At 40.8% G+C, this 25731-nt stretch overlaps 1 protein-coding gene across 8 annotated transcripts in view; it reads left to right on the top strand.

Annotated features, from left to right (window-relative positions):
• The first annotated feature begins 316 nt into the window (after positions 1-316).
• abi3bpb (ABI family, member 3 (NESH) binding protein b) overlaps positions 317-25731 on the top strand; it is a 32464-nt gene continuing 7049 nt past the window's right edge. The window contains exons 1-15 of one of the 8 annotated variants that reach the window (XM_049570209.1): positions 317-535; positions 6289-6468; positions 8769-8837; positions 8912-9044; positions 10981-11162; positions 11293-11345; positions 12074-12113; positions 13736-13810; positions 14446-14520; positions 17142-17336; positions 19432-19509; positions 19934-20110; positions 21632-21697; positions 24761-24829; positions 24917-25042. In XM_049570209.1, the coding sequence (XP_049426166.1) occupies positions 460-535; positions 6289-6468; positions 8769-8837; positions 8912-9044; positions 10981-11162; positions 11293-11345; positions 12074-12113; positions 13736-13810; positions 14446-14520; positions 17142-17336; positions 19432-19509; positions 19934-20110; positions 21632-21697; positions 24761-24829; positions 24917-25042 (1594 nt within the window). In that variant the 5' untranslated portion in view covers positions 317-459. The remainder of the gene's footprint in view (positions 536-6288; positions 6469-8768; positions 8838-8911; positions 9045-10980; positions 11163-11292; positions 11346-12073; positions 12114-13735; positions 13811-14445; positions 14521-17141; positions 17337-19431; positions 19510-19933; positions 20111-21631; positions 21698-24760; positions 24830-24916; positions 25043-25731) is intronic. The other 7 variants (XM_049570210.1, XM_049570211.1, XM_049570212.1 and 4 more) reach the window with 7 other exon arrangements.

The following is a 25731-nucleotide window of genomic DNA, read 5'->3' as shown; positions in this document are numbered from 1 at the left end:
GGGGAGGAGAGGAGGAGAGAGGAGGAGAGGAGAGGAGAGAGGAGGAGAGGAGGAGAGAGGAGAGAGGAGAGGAGGAGAGGAGAGGAGAGGAGGAGAGGAGGAGAGGAGAGGAGAGGAGAGGAGACGGTACATGATGAAGAAAGCAGAGAGAAAAGAAAAACCTCATGTTTGAGGTTTCAGAGAGAAGAAAAGAGAGAGGGGAAAGAGGAGGAGGAGGAGGAGGAGGAGGAGGAGGGAGCGTACAGTACGAGAGGAAGGTGATGATGTCGTCCAGGCCACGCCCCCCTGCAGAGCCTATAGATGGAGGTGTTTCTGTGGTCCTCCTCTCCACTCCAAGAACGTTCCACAGCTGATAAGTCCTAAGACTGAGCACGCTCAGTGAAGTTGTTCAGCTCCTGGTCACTCCTCTTCATCATCGTCCTCCTCTTCATCATCGTCCTCCTGGAGCTTTGAGAGGTCATGGCAGGCATCGCTCTCCTGCTGCTGCTCGGAGGGACCTTTGTCCTCCAGGGCGTCCCTGCACAGACGATCAGAGGTGAGTGGACAGATTCAGACTGAGCAGATGAGACAGGGGGACAGACAGGGGGACAGACAGGGGGACAGACAGGTGGACAGACAGGGGGACAGACAGGGGGACAGACAGGTGGACAGACAGGGGGACAGACAGGGGGACAGACAGGTGGACAGACAGGGGGACAGACAGGGGGACAGACAGGTGGACAGACAGGGGGACAGACAGGGGGACAGGCACCAGCCAAGAGGTCAGATCACAGCAGGGTGCAGAGTGTGGCGACAGAGACAGGATCAAGGTGTCCATGACGACAGAGGGACAAGAGGACAGGACGCAGGTTCTCAGGTGCTTCTGTCTGAACCAGTCATGATGTTGATCTCTGCGGCGCTGCGGCGTGCTGGATCCTCCGCACCTGTGTCACGAGGCGTTCAGGTGCTGAGTGATGAAGCTGCATGTTGTCCTGCAGCGTGTTGGTGCGTTCATGTTTGCACGTTCCACAGCAGTTTGCTGTGAGGCAATAACTCTGCAAACAGGTGTGTCTCTGTGTGGACGCTTTGTGTCTCTGTTGTGATTTTGCATCCCTTTGTAGTAAGTTTGCATCTGTTTTTGATCATTTTGCATGTCTTTGTGGTGGTTTTGCATCCCTTAGTGGTCATTTTGCTTCATCTCTTTTTGCATTTTTTGTAGAAAATTTGCGTCTCACCGAGATAATTTTGCATCCCTTTGTGGTTGTTTTGCATCTCTCTGTAGAAATTTTGCATCTGTTAGTGGTTGTTTCACATCTCTGGTCATTTTGCATCTCTTTGTGCTCTTTTTGCATCCCTAAGTGGTCATTTTGCTTCATCCCTGTTTGCATTTTTTGCAGAAGTTTTGCATCTGTTTGAGATCATTTTGCATCCTTTCATGGTTGTTTTGCATCTCTCTGTAGAAATTTTGCACCTCCTTGTGTTCATTTTGCATCCCTCTGTGGTCATTTTTTGCCTCTCTGTGGTTGTTTTGCATCCCTTTGTGGTTCATTTTCATCATTGAGGTTGATTTGCATCTTTTTGTGTTCTTCTTGCATCCCTCTGTGGTCATTTTGCATCATTTTTTGTAGAAATTTTGCTTCTCTTTGACACAACTTTGCGTCTTTTCGTGGTCATTTTGCATCTCTGAGATAATTTTGCATCCCTTTGAGGTCGTTTTGCATCTTTTTGTAGAAATTTTGCACCTCTCTGAGATAATTTTGTGTCTCCTCATGGTTGTTTTACGTCTTTCAGTGGTCATTTTGCATCTCTTAGTAGACATTTTGCATCCCTGCGGTAGTAATGAGGGTTCTTAGCATGTTCTCTCCTCTGTACCTGTGTGTAACGAGGCGTTCAGGTGCTGAGGCTGCAGGACAGTGATCACATGTCACTGTTGTGCAGGTTTTCTTTTCATGCATTTTGGTGCATTTTCAGTGCAGGTTGTGACGTTGGTGTGATGTTGGTGTGATGTGAGGACTCATGCAGACAGGTGTGTTTCTCCCGTGGAGAGGGGGCGGGGCTAATTCCTGATCTAACCTGTGATTTTCTGCCTCATTGAGTTTGTTAACGTTATGTAAGACGACGAAATCCTCCTTCAGAGCGGTGCGGTGGTCTAAAGACTCGCAGAGGAGAGGATTACCTCACCAGGCAGGAGACTGCCAAAAACAACACACACACACACACACACACACACACACACACACACACACACACAGAGGGGGTTTCTTTATATGGAAGTTTACGAGAGACAAAACTGCAGCGTGAGCGAAACATGTAATGAACAGTGAGAAGCACTGAGCGACTGATCCAACCTAACTCCACTGGCACCCTGATACGTTTAGGGACGATCTTTTCCTCTCGTCCACACAAGTCGTGCAACGACTCGTGTTTCTGCAGGGACTCGTCCAGCTGCTCGCCTCCTCACCAAACTGCAGCTCAGATGATCCGCACCCAGCTGTAAAGATCCACTTTAAGCTTTTTATGATTTAGTTTGGTGTTCCTGTTTTTTTCCACAACAACGGCCGAGAACTCAGATTCTTGTTTTTATTCCGCCTGTAAAGGGTTAAATGTGACCTGCAGGTGGCGCCAAATCCCCTTTATTAAGTGAAATTATCAGAGAAATACATCAAGTAATTAAAGAGTGTTTTGCAACAGTTTCATTGGAGTTTCTTCTCCATGTTTCCCTCCAGACCAGTAAACCAGACCAGTAAAACCAGCAGCAGCTCATTAGTTGACACATCAAACAGTTTGTTAGTGTAGCTGAGACCGACGCAGAAACTCAACCAACTCCATTCAGTTTTTGTTCTGTTTCAGAGTTCACTTCAGAACTCGTCTCACTGATTCTTCGTGTCAGTACGTGCTACTCTTCACTTCTTCAACACACGTGTATAAATATGTTCGTGGTAGTTTTTTCGATACCATAAGACAGCTGACGGGGTCTTGTGTTAGTTTCATGTATAAATTCACAATACTTCTACTTGACTCTGTGTACTCTGATGTCCTTGTTGTGCACATTGTTACTCTGGTGAATATCTCTTTGTGGTACTTCTGGGGGTCTGTACAGTGTCTAGTAGTACTCAGGATGTACTCTTGGATACTTGCTGTTGTACACTTCTGTTGTTTGTCCTACTGTTACAGCAGTAACTTCTTTCATCTTTCGTCTTTGTGATACTTTCCATGGTACTAGTACATGGTGGTACTTTCTGGGTACGTTTTGTTTGTGGTACTTTTGTTGCATAGCAGTAACTTCTGGTTGTACTTCTGTTAAGTCTTGGTCGACTTTTTGATACTTTGTCACAAGAACCTAGTTGCAAAGTACGACAAGAAACTGCAACAGACCATCAGAAGTACCACAAAGTATTACAAGTAACACAAAGAACCCAGAAAGTACCACAATGTACTATAGAGAACTTCAAAGTGTATAATACCTTTAATACTCTGTGGTACTTCTGGGGGTCTGTGGCAGTGTCTTGTACTACGATGATGTACACTTGTTAGTTCTCTGTAGTACTTCACATTGTGGTACTTGTGGTACTGTTGTCTAGTAGTACTCATGTTGTACTTTTGGATACTTGCTGTTGTACACTTCTGTTGTTTGTCCTACTGTTATAGCAGTAACTTGTGTCATCTTTCGTCCTTGTGATACTTTACATGGTACTAGTACATGGTGGTACTTTTGGTCGTTTTTTGGACTTCTGGTGGAACAGATGGGGATCTGTGGCAGTTTTGTAGTAGTACTCATGTTGTACTCTTGGATACTTGCTGTGGTTGTGTTGGTACTTTATTGTACACTTCTGTTGTTTGTGGTAGTTTTGTTGCAGCAGCAGTAACTTCTTGTAGTACTCTTGTGTCCTTTTGGTCGTCTTTTTGATACTTTGCTGTATACTTGTTTCAGATATTATACACTTTGAAGTTCTCTATAGTACATGGTGGTACTTTCTGGGTACTGTGTGTTACTTGTAATGCTTTGTGGTACTTTCATGTACCCATTGTGGTCACTTTTGGACTCTGTGGTACAAATGGGGGTGTGTGGCAGTTTCTTGTAGTACTATGAGGTACACTTGGTTATTTTCTGTGGTTCTTTTGGTACGTTGTGGTACTTTATTGAATACTGTGGTTGTTTGTGGTACTTTTGTTGCATAGCAGTAGTTTCTTGTAGTACTTCTGTTTAGTCTTGGTTTTCTTTTTGATACTTTGTGTAAAAGTATTATCATTTGTGGTACTTCTGGGGGCCTTTGGCATTTTGTTGTAGTACTTTGATGTACACTTGATAGTTCTTTGTAGTACTTCACATTTTTTGTTGTAACAGTTTCTTGTAGTACTCACGTTGTACTCTTGGATACTTGCTGTGGTTGTGTTGGTACTTTATGGTACACTATGGTTGTTTGTGGTACTTTTGCAGTGTAGCAGTAACTTCATGTAATACTGGTGGGTATTCCTGGGTACTCTGTGGTGCTTTGTTGTACCCATTGTGGTTACTTGTGGTAGTTTTTTAGAACCTTTGTGAACAGATGGGGGTCTGTGGCAGTTTCTTGTAGTACTCCTGTTGTACTCCTGGATACTTGCTGTGGTTCTTTTGGTACTTTATTGTGCACTGTGGTTGTTTGTCCCATTACAGCAGTGACTTCTTTCGTCTTTTGTCTTCTTGGTGCTTTGTTTCAAAGTATTGTACACTTTTGGCACTTTGATGGTTGTAGTTTTTTGTAGTACAGTGCAGTACTTGTAGTATTTCTGTGACTCAGTGGTACTCGCTCTTGTCATCTTGTGTGAACTCTGGTGTGTTATGTGCAGTAGTGTTAGGTGCATGTCGTCCTCTCTCGGAGGAGCTCCTGCAGCTGTCGGCCTGAAACAACACTCAGACTTGATTTAGTAGTTTTTCCTTCTGCGGGTTGTTGAGAGCGACTTTGATCCAGTCAATCAGCTGCTGCTGGAAATCCTCCGACAGGCCGCTGCCAGGAATGAGCTGCAGGATTACACATGTCCAGCGTGTCTTTTCTCACACTGATCCGCAGAACAAACATCCCACAGGAGGACGTGAAGAAGACGGATGGGGTAATGACACAGCTCTGTGGACTGCAGGAGGCCCCGCTGTGTAATCACACCTGATTGTTTGACTGCGCGGCGGCTCGAGGCGCTACGAGACGTTAATCAGCTAAAACAACACAGTTCACTCATTCATCCCTTAAAGGGACATGCCACCTTGTTTAACAGGCGGACAGCGTTTTTAAATAGATCTCATCTTGGGAGCCTCCAGATGCAGATGTGCGAGGAAAACCACTCTATAACATTGACATGTTGTGCACCAGATATTATCCAGTACCTAAAGTTCTGAGTTCATCTATATAAGACTTCTTCAGGAGTTCTGGGCTCCTGTATGATCTCACGTCACTTCAGCAGAATGTCTGAGTAAAACATGTGAAAAATGCAGTTTGCCTGAATCAATAAGCGAGAAAAGTAAAACAAAAATCAAAGACACCTCTCTGTTATGAAGATTTTTGGGACTTCTGGGGCTCCGTACATCAGTTGTACCTACAGCAGAACATCTCAGTAAAGATTTTTGTGTTTCGTGTAAAGTCTGTTTGGGTGTAGTCATGCTCTAAGTTTTATAAATACGGTTCCCACGATGCTTTGGTGGATGTAAACAGGAAGCCTTTGGTAGTTTCCATGAACCGAATTAGCTGTTAGCAGCTCTTTATTTAGTGAACCTCTGGATGGACATCAGAGAAAAATATTTTTCATGTTTGTGACTTCAGATTTTTTGAGTGATGAATAAAAGGTTGCAACTTTTGAGTTTTTTAAAGTCTCTCGGTAATAAAGTTAAACTGGTGGTTTTCTGTTCCTGAGTCCTGAAAAAACAAAAAGGTTTATAGTTCCTGAAACATTTTGTACTCGTTTAACAGTCGACCGTGACGTTCGGTTTGAACTCAGAGGTCAGGACGATGTTCATTACCTGCTGGTCCATGGGCCCCAAGGGAAATCATAAAAAGTAATATGGGGGGTTTGGTTTCTGAATGAGACATTCATGTCAGCATGAAATGAAATCAAAGAGTGGTTCATCAGAACGGAGTGTTCCTTGAGACTGACGGAGAACACATACAGACTCTGGACACATTTACTGATCAGCAACTTTTCTCTTCTCAAAGTAACAAACACAACCTTCAATATTTCAGATACAGCATTTTTATATTGTTCCTGTGTTTTAACGTTGGTCCAATGTTTCACACGACTTATCTTCATCTGTATTGTTTTTATTTATGTTCTCCTCCTCCTCAGTGCGGCGTCAGAACATGAAGGTTCGGATCAACGCTACCGGCGACACCATCGTGATGAAGTTTGTGCGTCCGAGTCCGGACGTGAAGCTGGAGGGTTATATCCTGGGTTACGGCAGCAGCATGTTCTCCAAACAGTTCATCCAGCTGCCTGAGAACGGACAACCGTACGAGACTGAGATGGGTAAGACGGGATGAGGATGGGGACAGGTCTCTATGGAAGCCTGGAGATGACATATCTTTCAATTTTAATATTATCAAAATGTATGTGTTTGTATATTTGTTTCAGTGTTTCATTATATTTTATTAAATCTGGTAATTTGTCCAATACATTTTAGGGAAAAGTCCCCTCTGAGCTTCCATACCTGTAATCTATACAACTGTGAGAAGCCCGGCTAGAAGGTGAAGACACAAACTTTGCGTGATTAAAGAAATTAAAATCGACCAAAATGTGGCTGGAGTTTGGTGGACAGATCTTGAGTAACATCTCTCCACCGAACACATCCGAAACATTTTGCAGTCAGGGTTTATTTTTTGGGTCGGACTGCCAACAGCAGATGTTGGGACCAGATGTTTTCTGTATTTTACACTCAATTTCTTTAAGTAGATAATAGACTGATTTATAAACACGAGCGTCAGTTTGTGCAGGACCTACTGAAAGATTTTCATTTCTGAAGCCCTCTGTGTCGTCGTGGGACCGCAAGTTGAGTTTCTGTGTATGTGAACGCTGAGCCATCAGACTCGTGGGAAGCGCTGAGTTTCTGCAGAAATACTTTGGGGAAAACCAGAACGTGAGAAGCTTTGAGATGCAGCAGGTGGTTCTGATCCTGTTTCTGAAGGCCAGCCAGCAATCTTTATCCCATCAGAGGAGAAAAAACGTGAAAAGCTTCGACATGTGATGTGTTTAAGGGAGCGTATCAGTAGAGGGGGTTGACAGCAAACCTGCTGAAAGTCGTCCTTCAACACTGGAGGCTGATTTGTTTGCACTTTGCAGATTTTGGAGGTAAATCTTTTCCTTTTGTGATGAGAGTGGGGGGACATCAGCTTTTCATGATGCTTAATATCATCCAAAATGTGGCTGAGGTTTGGTGGACAGGTCACCTTTACCCAAATGACCTTTATTTTTTTGTATTTTGGATGTTTTTCCTCACCCAAACATCGACTGATATTTTATTTCAATAAGTCAAATGTTGAGTTTCCATCGTGTTGTTGTTTTGGCACCGTACGGTGTGTTCAAGTGCTGCATTGGAAATCTGACACGCTGCTCTTCCGTTTACTTTCTGTGAGTCAGTGAAAGTCAGAAGATAAATGATACACACAGTTTAGTTTGGGAGGAAATTTGAGCTCGACTGGGAGGCGTTTCATTTCCATTTCTCATCTGTGGCTGCTCTTTCTGCCCCGAGGTCACCTGTCAGAGAAAGCGTGTGGGCGGTCCTGCGGTGTTCGTGTGGTGTTTACCTTCCTGGTTAAAAGCCCTCAGTAGCGATCCATCCATCAGCAGCTGGGAGAGGAGGACGACCGCAGTGTTGACTCTTTAAATCTGACTGGGTTTTTGGTTTTTAGCCACATGAGACTCAATAATTCAATTTCCTCTGCTTCTCATGTTCCTCTGTTACAAGACGGCGTTCTCCCAAAATTATCTGTTCTTCTGCTTTCAAAGAAAAGAAAAGTTGAAATGAACAAAAATGTTTTTATATCAAATAAAAACCAGTTTGAAATGATAACAAAAAATAAATAAAAAGTCACATAAAAAAAAGATCAGAATAATTGATACAAAAAAATGAGAACAGGACAAAACTCTGGACGGGAGGAAAGTGAAGCCCTCACAGTAGATGAGGTTTAAAGAGACAAACTCAAACTGCAGCTGAAGGACACGCTGGAACAAAGCGCCCGTTGGCGGCGTTGAACCCTCCTGACCTTCAGGACAAACAGCAGCTGAGGATTCAGGATTATCTGAGACAAACAGCTTCTGTTCCTGACCTCAGGTGAGCTCAGGTGTTTACAGGTGATGGATGAGGTCAGCAGAGGGGGGCGGGGCATGTTTCCACCTGTCAGCGTACGAAGCTTTGAAGAGCACGAGGTGAATGAATGAGTTCGTTTTCAGGGTAAAGAGCTCAGGTTCAGTTTCAGCCCTGAAGTTTAGACTGAAGACCGGCCCGTGACGGGACAACAAACAAATAAACACTCCAAAACAACAACAAACATTCAGTGAGTGACGACAGGAAACAGGAAGCATAAAGGTGAACAATCTGATCCGAAGCTTTCTGTCGAGTCCCACCTGGTAATGAAACATAACAAACAGTTTTTGTTCAGAGCTCAAAGACACAAACCCGGGGATTTAATTTGTGGTGTCGACTTTAAACCATCAAAGTGAGATTAAAGATCAGATATAATTTTCTCTGCTGTGCGTCTCTTCTGTTCTTCTGATCAACCTCATGAATTCACCCTGAAGATGAACTCAAAACAAACTATGTTCTGTTCCAGACGCTGAGCCCAAGTACCTGGTGGCCGTCCAGCCGATCCCCGCCAACGACGTGAAGAAACACTGTACAGGTACACTGACCACTTCCTGTTTGTGGTTTCATACGTAGCCTGATGTCTCACGCTGTCCTCACCTGTGTGCACAGGGAAGGTGAACCTGGAGAAGCCGCTCCACCTGGTGATCGGCTCCGTCAGCCCGACGGCGGTGCTGTTGTCCTGGGGGAACTACCTGAAGACGCCGTACGAGGGGAACATCATGAACGAGTGTCTGGAGGACGGGTGAGAGGATATCACGTCATAATATCGTGATTAGAAGTTGATCAGATATTTATATCTGCATAATTAACTAGTAAAGAACTTGTGATAACAGGAAACAATCGTACGGTTAAAGATCTGATTGTTGCAAATTCAAGAAATTGAGCTCGTGATTTGTTTGTTATGATTACCAAAAACAAAATCTTAATTTTCTAATTTGTAAACAATTAGTGGAAAATAACTCGTGAGTTGCATTCACACTGGGCGTGAATAGAACAATTCACACATGAGTTACATATACATCAATATTAAGACGTGATTAGATGCAAAGTCCCGCAGGACTGTGCGATGGACGCCACGAAAATGACATGAAATACGTAAATTAAGCGGCGTGAATGAAGCAAGCAGCGCAATTTCACATCATACGACACTTTGTGAGTTTGAGACGCCGCCGTCTTCAGACTTCGTCCAAAAATAAAAGGAAACAGATCTGTTAGTGATGACGGAGACAGTTTGACCTGCCGTGTGATGAAACATGAAACAACAGAGCCACCTTCATCTGAAGGAATCTCACAGATGTTCCACATCAAACCTGTTTGAGACGACGTGAACATGAAACATCCTTTCATGTGTTTCATGTGTTTTACGAGCTTGGAGGAAGTCCTGACTCCAAAGTTTGACTCTGTGACGACCAGTTCGATTTAAAGTCCTCAAACTCTGCTGCTGTGTTGACTGATGTTACACCGGCCAACTCTTTTCCATCAGCTCTCCTGCCTCCAATAATCCTGTTTTTTTTCTCTTCTGTCGAACAAGTTGGAGAAGCTGTCGGAAAGCTTGACCCAGGCGTCCCCCGCCACTCTTATTACACGTCTTATTAAAAGCTAATGTCTTGGCTGCCGCCTCAGATTCTTTGGGTCTGAAAAACACTACATGATGGAGTGAAAGTGGAGAGCCGCCGGCCAGAAGTAACAACAGCGACTGGGGGAAGCTGTTGAGCGAGTGCTTGAAGTCAACGAACCGTGTGGAGGCGGTTTTCTGGTCGAGGAAACTTTGATGAACTCATTTTTCTTTGGAGTTCCAGGAGCTGTCTTCAGTTTTGGGCCATTAAGCAGCTTCATCATGATGAAGTGTCTCACTCCGGTCTGTCTTTGACTCCATCGCCACACGAGGACATCAGTATTGGACAATTTCACAAAACCACAGACGACTTCTAACAGTGTGACTCTTTTTATGGCACTGTACGTTGGTCCAGTCTGATATATCTCAACAACTACTGTCAGGACTTTGGTTCAGACGCTCATGTTCCCCAGATGATTAACTCCAATGACTTTTGTGATCCTATCTCGTAGAACCACCTGCAAGTCTTCACTCATCCAGTGAAACTTTTCATCATCTACCAAAAACAGACAGTGTACCCTGGCACATTTTCTGCCAACACCGACATGAGACTGACTTTTGGTCATTACTGAAAACCATCACTTGACGCAGCTTAAATTAACCTTCAAGGTATAATTTTGGGTTCTTGTAAAAGACCTGGGACAATTTATACACACATAAATTACATAATAGCATGTAAACTAAAAATATAAAGGAACCAGAAGTGAACCCTGAGGAACCCCACGAGTCATAACAGACGCATGATGGATGTGGAAGTCAATAACATGTTAGCATCAACTGCTTTCTTTAGATTGTGAGGTTGTTCTGTTGCCTCCAGTCGACCAAAAACAATCAATGAATGCAACTTTGGGTAATGTTGCTGCCTGAAAATTGCCAAACCTTCGAGTTTGTAGACCAGAAAACAGCATCTGGGTTCTTTTAAAAGTGTTGTTTTGGAGAACCTGTCTGATGGTTTATAGACACATAAATTACATGTCAACAATCGAACCCTGAGGAACCCCACAGCTAAAGTAAAGCTGAACTGAAGCAGGTAAAAGCAGACTAACTGTGGCTTTCTTTTCAGGTTCTACACCATTCGCTACAGGGAGAGGAACAGGAAGTGGATCTATCAGACCTGCCCAACCAGTGACACGGTGGTCGACAACCTGAAACCCAACACGCCTTACGAGTTTGGCGTCCGGTCCAACAAGGACGACCGCAGCGGGATGTGGAGCAAACCGATTATCCACAACACCAACATGGGCAGTAAGGACGCCATCTTTGTTGTCTTGATTTTGACGGACAGTTTTTATAGATTACAGTCGTGGTTACATAAAGGTGTTGTTAACATCCTGACCTTTCTGCTGTGTCTCTGATCTTCATCCTTATATTTCAGATAAAAATACACAGAAGCCATACAAGCTGCGTAACCCTCTTGCGAAGCCGCTGGTACGTAACCTTCTGTTTAATTACTCATAGAAACTGAAGGTAACTACCAGCAGCCTCTCTGCCAAGAACTCCAATCAAATACGAATCATTTCTACCTGAATATTGATTTGTTGTCTCATCTTTAATGTGTAACACCTGAAAATGGAGCTCCTGCAGGCAGCGGGTCCTGTTTAAAATTGGTCTAAAATAAAAAACTATCAGAGGTGGAGCATTCATTTTTTCTGCAGCAGAGAGATAAGACTTCTGTCTTTCACACCATCATGTTGTCTGCATCGTCGAAATCCGGCGCTTGGGCAGTTATTTAACATCGGCATGGGATGCGGCCACCCGGTGTGATAGTTTAAAGGCACTTTGCAGTGTCAGGGGGAAAAGGCGGAAAGTCAAGGCAACAACAGGCCGAGTAGGGTGGACGGGAGGGGTGGTGGATGGGTTCAGCAACCACAGACTTTCACCCGAATTTACGACGTTACAATAACCAAAAACACCAACGTATGCACAGGTGGACCGTATTTATGGCAAAGTTCTAAGGGTTAATACTACATTACCCATGAGCCTCAGCGGCCTTCACAGAGCTGCACCAATACTGATCCAAAATTTATTCTGTGATTGGCCTCCTAACGGCAAAATGTGAAGCCGTCTGATCAGATTAGATGTTTTGCAGCAGTGCACTCTGGGACTTATAGTTTTGCTGAAGTTTTAATCTGAGTGAATGTTTTGTGTGTTTTCAGAAACCTCTCGGTCCTCACACCCTCTTCCCTCCTCGCCCTGGTAAGACCTGAGATCCTTTAAATGTACTGGTGTTAAGAACTGAACGAGTTGAGGCAGCGTCTGCTGCTGCTGTCGCTCACTCGTTATTTCTGCTTCATGTTACTGGAGGAATCTTTTTAATTGAACCTCATCATCATAAAAACATCTTTCATGTTCAGGCTGGTTAGAAAATATCTGCATCAAACATCAAGTCCAAAAATGTTTCACATAAACGCAGAGAAGAAAAATGAGTGTTTGGTTTTAGGATCAGTATCAATTAATTTAATGATTTGTTTCATAATTTAAGATGTGACAGACACAGAGGACACAGTGAGTCTTCTTCGTTATCAAGTTTCCAAAATAACCCCAAAGATATTTAAATTACAGTTTGATTTTTTTAAATAGAAAAGAAAGAAAAGCTGCAAATCTTCACGTTTTTAGTATGTGTTCAGTAGCAATTGCACTTCAAAAGTATCAGTGATTGTGACACAGGAGGAGCTTCTAAGAAACAAATTAAAACTTTAAAAAGTAAAATGTCCAAAAAATACTTGTAAAGTCTCAAAAATATGGTAAAAATATGTAAAAAAAAAAAATAATAATAATAAAAAAAGAAGAAGAAAATATTAGTAAAATGTCTGAAAAATGTGTACAAAGTTTGATAAATATTAGTAAGATATCCGAAAAAGTATTAGTAAAATTGTCTATAAAAAAGGGTTAAATATTTGAAAAATATTTCTAAATTTTAACCCCAAAAATAGTGAAAAAAAAGTCTGAAAAATTTTAGTAAAAAGTAAAAAAGAAATTGTAAACGTTCGAAATAATATGAAAAATATATATATATTTTTTAAATTTAGTGACATGTTTTAGTAAAATGACTAAAAGATATGTTTGATATCTGAAAAATATTCATGAAAATCTGAAAAATATCAGTAAAATGTCTAAAACGTATAGTAATTAAAATGACTAATTAGATTTATGATAAGAGTTTAAAGTTCTTCAACTCACAGAAAACACCAGCAATATATATATCTTATTACAAATCGCTTAAAAGCTCATTAATGTTCAGCTGAAAAGGTAATTTCATCCTGAAATAACTTAAATAACTTTAACATTCACTTTAAACTGACTTTTACTGGATTGAAAAATGTTACATTTCAGAATTTGAGATGCAACATCTGGTTTCCTCAGACACAACAAACATACAGGTTAAATGACAAAAATAAATAAATAATACTTGTGATAATGAAACAGTTGATATAACAAGAATGTAAAGTATTCAAATGAAATTTTAAAAGAAAAACAACTAAATTTGTTATTAAAAAACTTTTTCAAGTATTTTAAGGGGTTTTGTGAATAAAGAACAAATAAAGAAATCACAAACATCTTAACTTAGATTAAAGTTAAAAGTCTTTTCAGGCACAAATCAATACATTAAGGATTAATTAAGGTAAACAAGTTTTTATTTCTGACGAGAACACAAATTAAGAAACAAAAAAAGAACATTTTCAATGAAATCTAAATTATTACGACACTTTGAGTATGAGAGAAAACTTTTTTCATCTATAAAAAACACGACCTTGCACTTTATAATCGTTTGAAGACTAACAGGTGTTTTCACTTCCTGTGATGATTTTGTGTCACAGCTCTTCACAACAGGACCCGCCTCTCTCCTCTGCTCAAAACCTCAGCTTTCCCCGGAGCTCCTCGCACTTCTTTTGGTGATTATCACTTTTTATTTTCCCACAGAGACACTTTGACCTCAGCAGCTTCCCGCCAGGTTTTGACTGATCGTTATGAAACGTTTTGTTCATGACAAACTGAAAGTGAGCGATCGATCCATGAAAAAAATAGGTTTGTCTAAATTTAATTTATTGATTTTAGCTTTGGGTTTTTGTCCGCTTCCCGTTGATCAAATGCTCGGAAACTCAGAAAACAAATCTCACATTGATTCTTTTTAGCTTTCATCCTCTGCAAAGTACAGCAGTGATCATAACGTACGATGACCAACACATTTAGGTTACTTTTTTTAAGCTACTTTCAGAAGTTAGAATAATAAAAGTAGCGGTGGTGGATTATATCTCGTTTGAGGACATGGGGACTTTATTATCGTCTTAATGTTTCATTATTTTTCACTGCGATAATCAAAATCAACTCAGACATAAAGTTCTAGAACCAACAGATCACCTCTTCAGTGTTTGTCAGGAACAGACGTGACAATAAAGTTTGTTCAACACTGCGATCAGTCAAACCCCGCGTCTGCAGCTGCTTCTTTCAAACCCATTATTTTACATTTCTATCCTTTCACCACTTTAACTTTGACATTCACTTCCTGTAAACACATTACTTCCTGCAGCACCACCTGAGAGTCAACAGGAAACTTTACCTCCGCCCGACTCCACCGAGCCTAAATGGCCTCATGTGTCACTCGGTAACAAGAAAGACTTTTATTTTGTTAACCATAAATCACCTTTATCCTTTATCCTTTATCCATCTTCACCTGTTTCCGCTGAGCTCCCTGATGCACCTGGGAGGGGGTGGGGCCTGTGGGACGTGCAGCTGTTGTGATTGGCTGCATGCTAGCATGCCTAAGGCCAGTTTAGAAAGTCGATACGAGGCGTGGATGTGCTGTCGCCGGAGGTCAAGCGGTACGAGTAAGTTCACTTTGCCCCCGCCCACCCTGAGCGTCGCCACGGCTAGTTGTTTTGAAATACTGCGCTGCTAGCGATGCTTCGACGATACTTCGTTTGTGCATCTGAAGCTGTCAGTTTTCTTCTTCTGCTTTTCTTCTTTCAGCCTTCTTGTGTTACTGTCGCTTTAAATATGTCCTCAAACTTCAGGGTTTTTGTTAAACGGCTAACAGCACTTAGCTTCAAAACATTTCCAAAACCTGGCTATGCTCTCAATCAGAAAAATTAAATCAGAAGTCCTTCAGAAAAAGGTGACATCATCACCTGTAAGGCCAGTTGGTGAGTTCCTGGATGATCGTGGGGAAAAAAAAATAGTTTAACTTCTGAAACCAAAGATTCTCAAAATGAATCAAGTGAATGAGGTTCACTGCATTTTGGCAGCATACATCCATACAACAGGAGATTAACTGAATATTTTTGGATTAAATATTTATGTAAAATATTTTTTATCAGTATACAAGTAGCTGTTGTTCTGGCTTTGGTTCTGTAGACCTTTTAAACACGTAGAAATATAAAATGTTTAATAGTTTTTACTCTGAAATGATTTTCAAAATTAATCAATTTAATTTTTTCAGTTTTTAGTTCCCTGAATTTTGGCAGCATTCAGCCGAACAACAGGAGCATGTGATTGGTCCAGTAGAGTTTAAGAGGTTAACAGAATACCTTGGGATTAAACATTAATGTAAAAATATATATTTTTCCTGATATAAGTAGCTATTGTTCTTTCGTTGGTTCAAGATCAGGTAATAATGTTAAAAAAAATCCTGTTACTACAAGATGTTTTTCATATTTTCATGGTATAATGAGATAATCTTGTTGTTAACACAAGAAAAGTTTCTTTTTATGACATCATTTTGTAAAAATATGTTTTTACAATGAGAACATTTTCTTCTTATAACAAGAAACTTTTCATCTTGTAACAAGATAAATAAGTAAATTGTTATAGCATGAAAAGTTTCTTTTTTTCCCCACAAGAAATGTTTCTTGTTATAATTTTTTTTTGGCAGAAAAGTATTATTTAATATATACATATATTGGCATCTTTTTTTTCTTTGCTTTTTACAAGATATTTTCACAGTATAACTTCTAACATAAAAATATTTTGTTATACCATGAAAACATCTTTTAAAAATATGAGACAAGTGTTGTTATAAGAAACATTTCACATTGTAACTTCATACTAAAGGTTTTTTGTTATCAAATAGAAAAACAATATTGTTCTAACATGAAACTTTTCTTTTTTAAAGATGAAAAAATCTTGTAAAAACGCAAAAAAAAAACCCCATTTTGTTTAAACAAGAAACGTTTTTGTTATTACTGATCAGTTTGTTATTTTATTTTATTTTTTGGATTTTTTTTTTTTTTTTAAAAATGATTAAACGTTCTGCAAGTTTTAACCATCTAAACTTTTGTTTCCACAATAAATTGTAGATTTCATAAACATTCCACCAACAGTTAAGTGGAAATTCCCAAGTTTCCCAGGTGCCATGAATTATCTTTGGAAAGTTTGGGTTCTCCAGTAGAATTTAAGATTAGGTTAAATGGACTTGGGCAAGCACAGCGCAACAAACAGGAGTCAGTGACTTGTCCAACCGAATTTAAGAGGCTAATACTTACAGTGCACAGATGTACCAAGGCCTAGTAAAGAAGAACTCAGGTAATTTAGAATTTAAGAACTTAAGGTACAGCCATTATCATAGATTTATAGATCATTCACATAGCTGTCTTTGGGTCTGTCCATCTGTTTCCAGTCCTTCCTGTGGTTGCCTTATAAAGTCATTTCCATGTTCAGTCTGCATGTCAATCAGTTCAGACGCAGACGTGGTTGGATTTTTCCACCCTGGAAAGACAACCCAAGTCGTTCTGCAATCTCCTCACACTGTCCTCTTCCTGTCTGTCTCATCACACGTGCAATGTCTTCTGGACTTTTCTGTATTTCTATGAGGTACATGATCATGGGACTGACACTGAATCTTTTGGATGTTTGTCTGCTGATTGGAAACCTCATTTGAAAGTAGGGCTGGGTTTCAAACTAGAGCTTCTACTGAGATGGTATTTTTTTAAAAGCCTTACCTTGTGGTATATAAACAAGTACTGTTCCTAAAAACTATACTCTCTGATGTTGGCAGAATTTGAGTTTAGGTTTTAATCAAATAAGTATCAGGGTCAATACCCTGTCCTACTTGAAAGTTTGTCAGAGACATGTATCTGGTGACTATCATTTCTCCTCGAGTGCAGGAGATGATGACATGAATCAAAATGCGTGTCTGATAATTGAAACACAACAAATCCACCGTGAACCCAAAACAAACATCAGAAGACGATCCCATGATCAAGGTACTTCTCTACTCTCTCGCCCCAGACGAAGGAAACGCTGTTAAAAATGACACCGACCGACCAGTGGATCGACTTCCTGCCTTCCCCCAACTCCTGCCCACCAAAGCCCCTCCCGCCAACACCACACCCCTCCTTAAATTACCCTCCAATGGCGGCTTACTTCAGGGGCAGACTACTAAGGCGCCCTCTCATGCACCCGAGACACCTGATAACCCTGCTGGTAATTTCCACCTCCCAACTTCCCTTTTTTTATTCTGATTTCTGTGAAATATTTGCCATGTTTGGAAAACTGGGGTTGAATCTTGATGAAAATCAGTTTGTGGTTTTAACTGTGCTGTAAAGCAGCTGCAGATGCGAAACAAAAACGTGATATTTAAAGAAATGCTGTTGAAATCTCTCTTTGTGACCTCTGTGAAAAAAAGAGTATCATCTGCAAACAGTTACACTTTAAGGGCGAATTACAAACAGTCAAACCTTCCAGTGTCCATGAAGTATTCAGGGTGTTTGAAAGTTTTGGTTTTATCACAAAAAAAAAGAAAAAGAAAAAATAGTTGTTTTTAGACAAAAATAAAACAATGGACGAATCCTTGTCAAATGAGCCCCACCACATTGTAACCAGGCTTCGACAGCATTGGTTGACTTGACTGTTTTGTGTTTTGGAGCTCTCAAAAAGCAAACCTTTTTTTTCTTTTTTTGGGAAAGGTGACTTTGGTCATGTCCCAACCTCCAGGGCTCAGGATGTCTTGTTTTTGTACTTCTTTAAAGGTTTGTGGCTGGATCTGTGTTTGTTACTTAAAGTGGAGACACTACAGGTGAATAGGGTAACATTTTTAACAGATATCGCAGAATAGCTTCTGCTCCACCTAGTTCAGTCTTGACTAACAGATATCACTATGAAACTTCCCCACTTGATTTCTCATATTAGGATGAGTATTTTTTTGTTTTACAAGTATTCTAAAATTGTATGTTTAAATACACAAATAAGACAATCTAGTTACAAATGCATCAATTTACAGACAGTTTCAGAATAAAAATCTAGAATCTAAAAAACAGGACAAAGCCTGGATCAAAAGTTTGTTACAAAGGGAATTTTGGATATCTCTTTTTATCACTCCATAAATCAGAAAACAATCAGTCATAAAAATCAATTTTTGCAGTGTTTTTAGGAATGAAAAGTTCTATAATACAGGCTGGGAATGATACATAAGCAAACCCCTATTATGGTAACCATTCTTTCTAAGACATTCAACTCAAACCATTGTGTTGCCCCGCCAAAAATACATAATTTAATAATTAAATTAATATCGTCATCATTGTCAAATTTAGGCCATTAGGCCATTAAACATTAAACATGAAACATGTTTCATGTTTAATGTTTAATGGCCCTAAATGACTGAGGAAATTCTTAGTACGGGGCAGCTCTGGTAATATCTATTAAATCTTTACAAAACGTATCTTTAAAATTTGTTTTCTCTAAATGATTTTTTTTCTCAAGCAATGAGTGATAAATCTCCATCTCAGTGGCTCTTATATTCAGCAAATTTTCCAGTTTTAATCCTGTCTATATTCTAAAGAGTTAAACAGAGGGGTTTGCATTCACAGCCTGATTTATAGAACTTTTCATTCCTAAAAACATGGCAAAAATGTATTAATTTATGGCTGTTGACAGTATTTTCTGATTTATGGAGTGATAAATACAGATATCCACAAATCCTTATGTTAAAACAGTTTACTCAAATATGACAACAAAATGAAACAAGACTTTTGATCCACACTTTGTCCAATGTTCGGATTTCTGTTATGGAGATATCTGCAAATTTGCTCATATTTAATTACCAAATGCTTAATTTGCATATTTAAACCTAAAATTTCAGAAAACTACTAATATAGAAAATAATTGTCTTACTGTAAGTTACCAACTGAGGAAGTTTCCTGGTGACATCTGTTAGTTAAAAATTTTACCCCATTAACCTGGGGAATCTCCAATTAAAATCCAACTAAACTTTCATTTGGAAAACTGTAAGCAGTAATTTTCTCCTTCATGCCTCAATTTCCCATCATACCTTCTGTTTGTACCACTGACTGAAATGATGCTGACTTTTGAAAGTTTTGTTTTATCATCATGAAAATAAGAAGCAATGGACTTCCTGTAGGACCGACATGTAAATTAGAGCGTCATCTGCAAACAGTTTGACTTCTGAAACTGCTTTCAACACTTTATCAATGAACTTCGAGGCTGTCGTTGTTCAAATAATAAATTTTACTTCAACAGGTTGTGGACCATCTGTGTGCCTAACCTTCTCTTTCCTACACAGCTTTCGGCAAATCACAGGACGGATCGTCGCTGCTGAGATCAGCTCTGGCCAATGAGAGAGCCAATTCTAACAGATGGGGTAATGATGACCTCATCAAACGCTCCCTGTGTCTTGCAATCAGAGGCAGTCTTGCTCTTTCTGTATGCTGTTCCCATCTTGTTGCCTCGAGCTTCCAGATAAAATTTTTGTCCACAGGAAGTGGCTGCTCGCTGCGGGAGTCGCACCATTCAAACACATTTCACCCGCCGCAGCTACCGGTGTCTGCATGCAGCGCACAATCTTACAGTCATGGTCATCAAAACTCAGCAGCTTCAATGACTGTCATTTCCCAAGATTGTGAGCGCTCTCATAACCCCATCGTTAGTGAATTTAATGGTCCGTTAGTGTAAAAACTTCCATCACTAACATCACCGCTCAGGTCTGCTGCAAGCTCGCTGTAACTGGTAACTTCAGTAAAGATCAGACTGTAACAAAGGACCTGCAATTGTTTTTGATCTTTTAGGTCAAAGCAGCAAAAGAAATCTGTCTCCACGACTGCCTTTGCAGCCCTACAACCCGGTTGGCAGATCCATGAGGCCTGCATCAAGAAACCCCCTCTTTCCCCTCTCTAACGGCCTCAGACAGACACACTCCTCCTCTAGACCCAGTAACTCATCCCCGACCTCTGGGATACTCGGGGGTAATCCTCCTTGTACCTCTTTCTTAACTTTTCTTAACTTTTTCTCATCATTAGGTTTGTTTCCTCTGAGACTATTGAGCCCTTGTTACTGAAACCTGCAGAGCCTGTTAGTGTCAGAAGGAAAACATTGACTTTGTGCCCTCAAATTATTTATTAATTACTCTTTGTTTTATGGATCTGTAAATCACTATTTTGTGGCACTATCCCGACAGGAAACGTAGCCATGTCTCGGTAGAAAACAACCTCTACATTACCAATCATGTAGAAGTTAAAATCCAAGTTTGGTCAATTTTGATTTTAACACCACAGCGAAATTTTATTGTTTGGTACGCATCATTTAGGTCGATAAAAACGCACTTAAAAAGGACAATAAAACAAGCCAAGCTAACAAGAATGCTAACAGTCAGTTATCAATCCACTTGCATTGGGATGAATTTAATTCGCTGCCAATTTTCACCATTTTAAATGTTTAAATCAGCTGATTTGACCCCATAACACCCTTAATTAAGGATTTGTACCCTCGGATTACTAAACGGATCCCTTTAATCAATAATCTAGGCTCCTAAATGTAATCCAGAATAAATGATCAGAACAACTGATCAGAACTTTCCTCCTGACGCCTACCAGTCTCTGCAGAGCACAGACATCATCATCACGGGGGGGGGGGTCAGCTCTTGAGTCTCCGATGAAACATTGATTGGTCGGGTTGTGATTGGCTGCTGCTGGTAGACGTTCAGGTGAAGCTGCTGACTTTGGGGGATTAGGTTTGTTTTTGGTGTTGATATCACTGGATCTGTGTTTAATGATTCACTGCACTGTTCTTTTCATTTCAAAGGAAAGAAACTCCCAACAACTTGACTTTACACTGTGATTCACGGCTGTTTTCAACACTTTAACGTTCTGGTTTTGACTTTTTGTTTGCTGACTTGATTTTAAATGTGTCCTGCTAAATGAACCCGACAGCTGAACAACCAGACGAGTCCACTTTAAACTTCTTTACCAAAATTTGAAGGTACAGAAAATAAACCCAACTCTATCTCAAAGACAGTGAGTTTAAATTTGGAAATTTTTGTTAATATCTGAGAAAAATCTGATAATGGGATGAGGTTTCCACTGACGAACCAGCTTCCTGTTTATGTTTTGAAACTCTGCAGTAAAAAAAAACAAAAAAAAAAACCTTGCGGTAGTGTCTTGGTTAAAAATTATCAAAAAAAAAGCTACGTCACTTTATAAACGTTGATATGATATGTATGAAACATACAATGCCAACATTTCCTTCTTGTGACTGAGCTGTGGTTTTCTTTCCTCCTCAGTTTTAGTTGTATTTCTTTCTGATTAATTGGGAGAAACGTTGCTGGACTGCAGATCTCTTCCACCTCCTGATGGTTTCACTGACAGACTCGTTAAGACGAATATGTGCTCTCTAAATGTTCCCTCAGGACTCGGGTGGTTGTTGGGCTGTGGGCTTCAGTTTTCAGAGACAGTTTCTTCCCCTCGTAACGCTCACTTTTCTCCCCGCAGTAAACGGACAGCCACACCGGGGCATTTCCCCTCCTAAACCAGCCTTATGGTCCCGACCTCAACTGGGTAAAAAAGACCTTGTTTGTCTTTTTGTGTTTCATCATTAACCCTTCACTCGCTTCCTCAGCATCTTCGTCTCCACTGCAGCTCATGTTGGTGTTTTTGTCTCCATCCATTGTGTTTATTAATACTTGACTGTTCATCCATTCATTCATCCATCCATTCATCCGTCCCTGGGTCTGTCCGTCCATGTTGCCTTTTGTCTCCACTCCAGCTTCTGCAGGTTTTCAGCTTCTGGCAAAGACTTGTTCAAATAATCAAGACGAATGCTGGAGCTTGATTATTTGAGTTGGTTACGTAAGTCCAGTTGGAGAAGCAGATTATGTCACTGTGTGGTGGAGGTGAACGTCAGGGTTTTGGGTTGTTGTCTTTACTGAGACCTACTGGGGCTCTTTGGGTGAGGGACTACACAATTCTTCAGTTGTCTTTTAAGTACTGTGTGGTCCACTAACATACAAATACATTAAGTTTTGTGTTTCTTTACTTTGGAAACAATTTGACAAAAATAGAACATGAACTCTTTTTCTGGATCTTAAAACTTCATCTCTCTGACTTTTGGATGAACTCTGTCCTCGGGGGAAGACAGTGAGACGCAACTAAAAGCTTCTGAAACAACTAGTGTGAAAACTTTTTCACTTCAAGAATCCTGAAATCTGGGAAACAAACCGATGTTTTTGTCGTTCACTGCGCTTTTTTCTTGTCTTTCCCCCCGAAATGTTTTGACTTCAAAAAGTCCCAAAGTTCCCCAAAAATGCCAGTGGAAACTTTTCTACATACGTATCATATCAGCATTTCAAAAGTTACATAGTATATAGATGTACGTTACACCTGCCAAGCTGGTGAGCCTTCGCTGTGTTTCCCTGAGCGTTTTCACCGACACATCGCTGCATATGTGGCTCCTAAACCTGGCGTTTTTTTTAACCGACCCATAGCAGCATAACCCAGTAGCATTTGTGGCACCAAATCTGGGCATTTTTGACTTTTGTGCAAGTGAATGCTGGTACTTTTTACCAAAACAACTCTGAACCACTGAACCTTGGCGTTTTCACCGACACATCAGGGTGTTTGTAACCCCATACCCAGGTGTCCTTTACTGACACATTGCGGTGTTTCGCAGCAACATATGAAACACTGAACCTTGGCATTTTCACAGAGACGTCTCGGTCTTTGTGATACCAAACCTTTTTTTTTAACCAACACATCGCAGCATTTTCTCGCAGTGTTTGGGCCAACGATCTTGGGCGTTTTCTGACCAACACAATGTAGAGTTTCTCAACGACGTTTGAGCCACTAATCTTGGGTATCTTAAGCCCACACACAATTTTTCCCAAACCATAACCAAGTACTTTTTGTGTCTAAACCTAACAACACTTGACAATCTATCTGCTGCAGATTCTGATTCTGATGATCTACATTGTGCATGTCATGGTGTTGATGGTGGTCCTGTGCAGCCAGCGTGAGCTGGTTTTCGGTGTTTCTATTTTTGGTGTGTTGTCTTTTGTGTGTAAACATGATCCAGAACATTCTGACAGGAACTTCCTGGGCTTTGTGATGAAAATGTAAAACAGTGGAAATCTCGAGTCTGAGATGTCAGTGTCTCGGCGTTGTGTGGTAGAAGAGTCTTAAGGACTGAGCCCAGTTTTAACTGCAGTACTTCTCCTGCTGCAGTCAACAACTCGCTGCTGGAGAACAAGAAGTCTGAGCTCCCTGACGTGTTCGGCCGCTCGGGTTCCACCGTTGAGGAGCAGTTTTATGGTTGGTACAGGCATGAATCTCGCATCTCGCCACGCCGTGTGCTGACTGTTGCTCTACGCCGCCAACACTGCATGGTTTGGTCGTGTTAAGTGTCCAGAGGCAACAAAAACACCGTCCGTCAACTGGAAAGCTTTGGCCAGAAGCTTCGGTGGAGCCTGGAAAGTATGTGCTCCTCTGATCGTTAGCTTACTTTATAAGGACCTCACTTTGCAGAGCTTTGCGCTTTTTCCCCGCCACAGAGGTTGAAAGAAGGAGCTGTTTGTAATTAGCCTATGATGAACCTGCCTTCTGGTCTGGACTGGAGCTTTTCTAGTTGTTGTAGGTTTTCTTCGAATGCTCAGCGTGCTTCAGCTGCTGCTTATTGCTTGATTGCAAGCATCGACAAGCTTCAGACATGTTGCTGTGTTTATGAAACGCTCACGCTTCCAGGACAGCATGGCGTGCATTGAGCAGTTTAGATCTGAATGTTTGCTCTTTATTGCGGGACTGTTTGTGTGTGAAAAGAGAAAATCATACCAATATTTATTTCCTTAAGTCTCAAACTGTAATCACGAAGCATTGTTGAATATAATTAGAGTTTCCACCATCACTTTCCAGCCTGAACACACTGCTTTTCTACAGCTCTGTAATGGGTCCATGTTTGTTAACCATCGAAGAACAATGGGAGCTCAAAAAGTCTTCACCAAAGCACCACAGGCAGTCTGGCTTCTTCTCCGCGTTCATACATATTTACACGGACCTGATTGAAAAGAATGCGTCTTTATTGTTTCATGTTACGAGCTAAAAAGTTTCAGGACTCCATCATCTTTCATGTTTCTGGCTTCGCATTTCTTCCATTTAGTTTTGGAAGCGGCTCAACTCCTTGATTGTGAAGAATTTTGGCTTCTGCCTTAATAAGAGGAGGACGGGGGGTGGGGGTGGGGAGGAGTAATTGGCTGCAGGTTCTGGATCTTGGCAGATTTTAGAAAAACACACACGACTTCGTGGAATTACACAGGATTGTTCATGTTTTCAGGTTCATTTGGAAATGTGTATTGAGTTGTACGTTTGGAGGAAAGGGCAGATTTTCCAGGAGATTAGAGAAGAGAAAATAGATCCAGAGTTGTATTTAGACAGAAGGTGTCCACAGGAGGAACGTGAGTCTGACTTACAGCAGAGAGACGTCATGCAGCAGCTCAGAAAGCTCTGACAGCACTTTGTGTTGACTGTGTTTTCCATTAAATACACCCTCAGATCATTCGTCACTAATGCAGAGATGGTTTCAGATGTTTCTATAGATGAAGAGGTGAAGATGATGTTTGATGTTTGTTCCAGGATCACCGGCTCGCCCGTCCATACCCATCAACAAGAAACCAAACCTGACGGGGAAACCTGGAGAAACAGGTGAGCGCTGAACACCAGTCAACAAGAGATCAGTGATGTCTGAAGATTTCTTTCTTCTCAGTGGTTTCTGTACACATTTTCCATCAGACAAAGTCAACAACTTTAAGCAGACGGACAAGCTGCCGATCCTGAAACCCAAAGTCCCGCCGGCAACCGCCAAGCCGACCAAACTCGACCGGAAGCAGACCACAACTGCAGCTCCGGCAGTCCCCAGTAAGATCTGCAAAAATCTCCCTGCTTGTGAAGCAGAATCTAGATTTAAATGACTGCTCGACAAATAAAGTCAAAAAGTGACAAGTTAAAGCAACCGAAGCCTGTGATGCAAATTTCATGAAACTGTGCTGGATAATTGTTTTGCTCTGGTTGTTGTAATGTGGTGGTGGATGGTGTGACACCTGCCAAACTGCAGATCACTGTTCAGCACCAACAAACAACAAACACCAAACCTGCATTTCCAGCAGCTGTTTAGACACCAAGTGATGTTTTCTAATTGACCTGTCTCCGTGTTTCCACCAGAGATACAGCCACAAAAATTCAGATTCAGATTCAGAATACTTTATTAATCCCCGGGGGGGAGGGAATTGTTTTTGTTCTAATGCTCTGTGCAAAGTAGAAATAGAAATACAGCATGAATGGAAACAAGAGATAAAGATGGAGATATAAATAAGATACTAAAATAGACAATGAAATAAATAAAATAAAATAAAATATTGAAGTGATGTTTTTGCATTTCTTGCCATGATAGTGCCAAAAAAAGCACAAATTTTTTTACCAAGATCTTGTTGCATTTTCTGTCATAATAAGGTACAAATGTTACGTATCCATGGTTCGCAGAAACAGACAGTGCCAACGTTTGTTCTGGTGTGTACGTATCGCCAACATTTGAAGGCATGTCTATCCAA

This window comes from Epinephelus fuscoguttatus, linkage group LG24 (genome assembly GCF_011397635.1).
Source record: "Epinephelus fuscoguttatus linkage group LG24, E.fuscoguttatus.final_Chr_v1".
NCBI classification, from domain to species: domain Eukaryota; kingdom Metazoa; phylum Chordata; class Actinopteri; order Perciformes; family Serranidae; genus Epinephelus; species Epinephelus fuscoguttatus.
The sequence above is the reverse complement of the archived record's forward strand: the minus strand, read 5'-3'. Positions and strand labels throughout refer to the sequence as shown.